The sequence below is a fragment of the Phalaenopsis equestris genome, unplaced genomic scaffold, assembly GCF_001263595.1.
Source record: "Phalaenopsis equestris unplaced genomic scaffold, ASM126359v1 Scaffold232974, whole genome shotgun sequence".
In the NCBI taxonomy this organism is placed as follows: Eukaryota; Viridiplantae; Streptophyta; class Magnoliopsida; order Asparagales; family Orchidaceae; genus Phalaenopsis; species Phalaenopsis equestris.
Genome location: NW_018250931.1, coordinates 165,208 through 172,271, shown reverse-complemented (window position 1 = coordinate 172,271; position 7,064 = coordinate 165,208). Strand labels below are relative to the sequence as shown.

Below are 7,064 nucleotides of genomic sequence, written 5' to 3'. Positions count from 1 at the left end.
TAATGTCTTTAGTCAGATTTAGTAAATCCTATAAATTTGAAATTGGTAAGTATTGAAGTATTTAAACTCTACAAATTATTTAGTATGATAATTGTTAAATTTGATTAAATTATGTGATATTATTTGATAATTTATTTTAGGATTTAAATTTAAATATGAGTTTAATATTACCAATTAATGAAATAATTATTAAGTTTGATCAAATTCAATTTAATTTTTTTATTTTTGATTATGCTTATCATTATTTTAGTATTTGTTGAACAAATTCAGCATTAATATAATTTTATTAAAAAACTTAAATAATAATTTTATAATGCAATGTTAAATAAAAATTTAACATACAATGATTAATAATTAATTAGTTATTTGTTGAACTAATTATTAGTTTTAGAATTTTATTAAATTAATTATTTCTAAATATATAGTTTGATAACATAAAAATTAATTATAAAATAGTTACATAGAAGTTTATCAAATTATAATTAATTTGATGATATGTTAATTAATTTAGTAATTAAAATTAACTTGAGTAAAATTAAATTAAGGGACATTTATATACATACCAACAAATTTTATGTATTTATATATCTAACATCTAAACTTTACTTTTTAAATTTACACAACAAAAAAAATATTATATAAAATATAAAATATCATTATTTTAACTTATAAAAAAATGAAGTACCCATTTTCATGATATATACAAATTGAAGTTTAGGGTGAGATATGTAAATATATAAAAATAAAGCGGTATGTATGTAAATTTTCCTTAAATTAAAGCCAAAGACTTATCTTTGCTCTTATCCTCCCTTGCCTATCTCCAATTAGTTGAAGTAAAAATTTTAGGATTTAAGTCTTTTAGTTGAAATTCTGTTAAATATGATTAAAACTTGATTAAATATGATAAAACTGACAATTTATTTTAAAATTTAAGTTTAGTAGCTGAAATATGAATTTAATATATTAATATAGTTATCAAATCTAATTGAAATCGATTTAATTTTTTTACTAATTTATGTTAATGAATAATTAACTAGGCACTAAAGTAATTAATATTTATTAAAATATACTAAATTAATTATTTGTCAGTCAATATTTTTATTTATTAAATAATAAGTGATTAATAATCTGTTAGAATAATTTATAATTAATTAATTTCAATATATAATTTTATTTTATTAGTTAATAATAAAATAATTAAACAAAGATTATGATTATAATTAATTTGATAATATATTTATCAATTAATAATTATTAATTAATAATCGATTAAATTAAATTAATCTATTAAATCCCGAAGCCTATCTTCTGCGGCCCTTCTTCCTCCTGCCCGCAAACCTCGCCTACCGCTCCCCCCTCACCCGGTTTCTCCCCAAGCCACCGGGTACCTTCCCCTTCATCCTCCTCTCGTGTCCGAAACCCTTGCGGTACAGTCACGGCAACAGCTATCTGGGAAGCAAACGACGGGGTCACGGTGTACAAAGATCTCTGAAATTCCCGTAGAATTCCCTTTCCCTCGTCTATCTCTTCCTTCCTCCCACTGTATGTTCTTTGCCTATCCTGCCCTGTTCGAATCTTCTTATCTCTCGTTTACTCTCTTATAACTTCGCGAGTCCTACGCCGAGTCCCGACGGCATTGCGTTCCGTGGAGGAACCGAGCAGGATAACTTGTTGAAGAAGGTTACTACCAATCCTTTCTATTTCTTGCTCTGTTCTTTTTTCTTGTTCTGAGAGCCTTATTGGGCTTCCGTTGATTAGTAAAATAAGAAAACAACTCGTCGTTCTGTGATTTGTTTGAGTGTTTTGTTTTGGTTTACTTTGGCGAATTCGCTTGCGATTTTTTAAGACTTATTTGTATATAGTTTTTTCTGTAGTTGTGCCCTTTCACACTTATTTTGGATTAGTTTCTCAATGTATGGTTGCCTTTGTAGCAAGAAAAGGGAGATTCTGTTTTTTTTGATATAAAATAGCTTAAGGTCCTATTGATTCCAATAATGAAAACTTATTAAATAGATTTTTTTATGTTTTCTGTAGGTAATTTTACTAGTTCAGGCTGCTTACTTAGTATGGTTATGCTATTGTTTCCATAATAGAAGTTAGAAGGATATGTGATAAACACTCATCATCTTTCCTCATCAAATAAATATAGGGATTTATCTTGTGCTTTGATAAGCTATTCGAAAGTAGTGGGAGTAGTGAGTGGATTGATATTTGAAAATAAAAAAGATTTATGTTGAAAATTATTTGAATGACCTTGTGATTCGAACTTTGATTTCGAGCTATGATTTTAATGGTAAGATATAATTAGATAACATAATTTGTGAAGAGACTCCATTCACCAAAAAAATACTCTTTCTCCTAAATAATGATGGGTAATATCGAACAAAGGTTTAACTCAAAATATTTTTCTGAATATCCAAAATGATTGGACTATAACATTCATAAAATGCTGCAGTTTATTTATATTGCTACTTCTTTAAACCATATGAGCAAATTATGATAAGCTAAGGTGGTAGAGACTCATTTGTTATTGAAGAATTTGAAAATTAAAAGTGAAAATATTTTAGCACTAGTTAGAGAATATAATAGGATAAAAATTAAAGTACTTAGTAAGGCCTCAAGATCATTAATCATAGTATTTATATTGTGGTTGAGTAAGGATATCATGAAGAAAGAAAATATTAGTTCTTATTGACTATAGTTATTGATTGTGTTTGATTCTTTTTGCGTTAATGATTATGATTTTGTGGTCATAACGAGCTATTTGAATTCGATAACTAAGGGGCCATTTGAGATCACTTTTTATTTTTGTTTTTGTTTTTGTTTTGTTTTGTTTTGTTTTGTACATGTTTTTACTTGAAATAAAATATGTTTGGTGTATTATAATATATTTAATTGTTTTAAGAAACATTCAAAATAAATTTTAGATGTTTTGACTGTTTTTTAAAACAAACTAATTTATTTTTCAAAAGAAAAAAATAAGAGCATGCAAAATATACTAAACAAACATAATTTTAAAATATAAGAAAAATAAGTGATTTCTAACAAACCCTAAGAAAATTACTCGCATCTATTTCATTTTTTTATGCTAATCATAATGAAGAAATAAAAATTTTACATTTTCAAAAGCTAATTTGAAGCTAAATCTGATTTTCTTCCAATGTTCAAAAATAAATTTATTATGCTATTGCTACTGAGAGGTTTCTTTTAATTGTGAATGATATTGATGATTCTTACTTTTTCTGTTCTAACAAATAAGTCTTTTGATTTGTTAATAAAAATAAATAAATAACTGTTGTAGTAAGATATGTTGGTAAAATGAGACAATTTACTGAGAGATTTATTGATATTAAGCATATTTTCTTAACCATTAAGTTTCACTTAAGGTAGCCATTGAATTTATATTAGCCAAACATTTATTGAGATAATGTAGGACACGTGATCAATATTATAATGAAAAGTTTAATACACAAGGAGAATTTCATGAATTGAAGGCACACTTTTTAATAATATTTCTTAAGCATTTTATGTTCATTAACTCCAATTGTATTTGGTGGCTATTTCAAATAACATTGACAAGTGAATCATCCTTTTGAGATTACTTCAAGAATTATGAATATATTGGAGCATTTTGCAAGTAATATTTCTAAACTTTTAACATGAGAAAATTCTTAAGCATCTTAAAAATGTAGTGTTAATTACTAGCTGAAGATTGAATTTAGGTACCAGTTTGCAATGAGTTGGTAACACATGTTGGAGTTCGCATTTATATATGTTTATTAGTTTCATAAAATATATGTTTTTGTACTTAAAATACTAAATTAAGATCATTTTTTATACTATATGCCCAAGTGACAAAAAAATACCGCTAGACTGAAAGGGAAATTTTATAAGGTGGTGGTGAGAAAGATCTTCAGCTTTTACTAAACTTTGACACTAGTTGGCCTTTAAATGAGAATCATAAAACTTTTTTTTTTTTTTTTTTTTGTGCTGGGCTTGAGAATGATTAGGTGGATGAGTCTTAGGTGGATGAGTCGCTTTACACTTGGAGAAAAAAATGTGAAATGAATATATCCGTGATAGGGTTGGTGTAGCTCCAGTGACGAACAAAATTAGGGAGAGTTGTTTTAGATGGTTTGGCACATTAAACGTCGACCATCTGATGATCCGGTTAGGAGAGTAGATTTTCTAGATTCGAATTATGTTAAGAAAGCCAGAGGTAGACCTAAGAAGACTTGGGTATATTGTATAAAGAATGATCTTAATTTATTAGAATATGACACTAAATAGGACACAATGGAGAAAAAAGGATCCATGTAGCCGACCCCCCTTGGTGGGATAAAGGTTTTGTCGTCGTCGTCGGTGTACTTAAAATACTAAGATTGACAAAGAGGGTCTGATATATGTTTGATTGTTAGATGAAGCTGTTGTGGTAATGAGATATAATGAAATTTTTTTGACTTTGTAGTAACATTGCTCTTTTAGCAACTACAAATAAGTCATTACAATTCCTACTAAGAAAAAACCAGATGTCAAGCTTACGATGAAATTTGTCCAAGTACTCAAACAATGACTATTGATCATTAGGGAGGATGGATTGAAGTCTTTAATGAATAGAAGTATCATTTTTTTGTAATGTCTTTGAAATTGATGTTTTAACTATAAATTTTACATTCAAGGTTTGTTGGCATGTAATATAGAGAAATGAAGATGTATGAAACTTATATCATTATGTAAAATTGTTTTACATTCCTGTCTTTAAACAATTTCAATAGCCAAATGATTGTTTCTTTAAGGCTAATTTTGAACTATTTTGTGTGATGTGTTTAAACCTAAGTGAACCATTCTTTGTTCTTGACAAGGGAAACTAATTTACTTTGTGGAATTATGTATACATGATTTTCTATAGTTGAGTTTGTGGTTTTTGAGAATTGGTTTTCACTTAATGATTGATATGCACAGTTGGTGAATCCACAATTTGGCTTATCTTGCAATAGAAATTGTTAAATTAGAAAAAGATGGTGTGTGTCCTCTAGTTTACAAGCTCATTACTTTGGCATTAGCTTATTTATTTCATTCCTTGCTATTGCAACTGTAGAGATAGCATTTTTTACTATGTGCATTGTCGAGCATTAATTGCATGACAAAATAGTTGATGAGATGCTTAATGAGTACCTCAATACTTATATCGAGATAGAAATATTTGACTTGAACTAAAATGTACTTGCTATGCAGCATTATCGAAGGATCTAAAAGAGGTTGCGAAGCTTTTAGTCAATTTTCAACTCTTCAATCGTAATAGAATCTATGAATATAAGAATTTGCTTTGAATTATATATTATTTACTTTTTAATATTAATTTTTTATCTAATAAGTTTCTCCACTGCCAAAAGAAACTTTGGGCTCAATCCTGTTTTTCTTAAACTTTTGTCAAAATCTACTCTTGTTGAACTTGAATTATTGAGGTCTACATTGTAGTCTAAAGGCCTTTGCTTGAGTAGATCTAAAACTGACTACATGAATGTAATTTTAGTAGTAGTAGATCTGGTGACAGAGTTGTAACTATGGGTGATCAAAATTTTAAAATGTGATGTTTTGGGGCCACATCGATATGTCATTGTATTGACATTGTGCCCAATATGATACTTTTCACTTTGTATTTTTTATTCCTCATATTCATGGTTTACCGGTTGCTGCGAATTTCATGAATCTTGTCATTATGTGAAGAAAATAAATTTTAAGTTGTCTAGCTTTTTCATGATTAATTATCAGTCTTAATTACATGATAGTGCTGGTCTAAGTTTCACTGATTTTTGGTACTCTGAAAAGGGTGATGGTCGGAAAGGAAAAATATAGCTATCTTCTGCCCTCAGAATACTGCTTATCTTCTGCTCTTCTTAAACATGGCACTCCGAGCATTCTTTTTGCACCGGTCGTAATGGTGCCATGACATTATAGATTATAGTGGTTGATTTTCTTAGCCTTTATTATAGAAAAAAAACTATTCTCTATTAAAAACGAGTTAAACTTGCTTTGTAAGTGCAATTTTTTTTATGGAAAATATTTCCTTTTCTTATTCTTGTTTTGATATTATCTGCAGGATGGCTTTGTTAAATGCAACTTACCCTGGACCTGCTTTGATAAGAACAGTTGGTATGCTTGCAGCTTGATTGTATCCATTTTTTCACCTAGATGTTCTTTCATTTATTTGGTTAGATTTCACGTATAAGATTGAATTTTTAATATCTTACTTTTTCTAGCAATTCCGAGAATTATAATTTAACCTAATGATGCCTCTTTAATGTTAACAATATTAATTAATTCTTTGTTGGACAGAACTACTAACTGTTTATCTTGTTCATTGCGCTATGAAGATATTTGGCTGCATCAACTTGCATGCAATTTAGTTAGAATAAGGAACATTTAGAATTCAAATGGTATGAATGTTACTGCTTGCTCTGACAATGCTGAAAGTGCTTAAAAAAGCGGATTGCAGCAGATCAAGTTGTTGATAGAACAAACATACTAAGAATGTTGGGAAGTTAGGTAGATTATTTGGCATCTGTTTGCAAATATTCAGCCATTGAAAGGTGAATGTGATACACTGAACAAATGAACTTGAAATGATAAGTATCTGGTAAAAAGTATATAAGAAGGATTCAATTTTGGAATGAAAATCGTGATAGGCTTTGCCACTCTCACTATTAACCATTCAGGAGAGACATCTTTTTCTCTGATAGGACCTAAATCCCATTGAAAAACTTTCTTCACCATTAAGCTCCTAAGATAAGTTTTCGAAGTTGTGATTCATCCCTAATGTCTGACCATTTGTTAGTGGGTACATTGCTAAACTTAATATACTATCCGAACTACTACATATTATCTTCCAGAAGTAACTCAAAATCTTCTCATCTTTGACGAGTTGGACCTTCCTTAGTAGAAGCAACTTAGGAGGTGAGCTGTATATCTAAAAAGTATGAAATCTTCTTATCTGAAGTTGTCCCGTGTCTAGTATCGGCTCCTCAAACTCAAAGCCCTCTCTGATATCCTATGTTATTCCTGCT

At 28.7% G+C, this 7,064-nt stretch overlaps 1 protein-coding gene across 1 annotated transcript in view; it reads left to right on the top strand.

The window, feature by feature from the left end:
- Positions 1-1,314: 1,314 nt before the first annotated feature.
- LOC110038509 overlaps positions 1,315-7,064 on the top strand; it is an 18,463-nt gene continuing 12,713 nt past the window's right edge. The window contains exons 1-2 of the mRNA XM_020743374.1: positions 1,315-1,680; positions 6,101-6,153. Coding sequence (XP_020599033.1) covers positions 6,102-6,153 — 52 coding nt within the window. The 5' untranslated portion in view covers positions 1,315-1,680; position 6,101. The remainder of the gene's footprint in view (positions 1,681-6,100; positions 6,154-7,064) is intronic.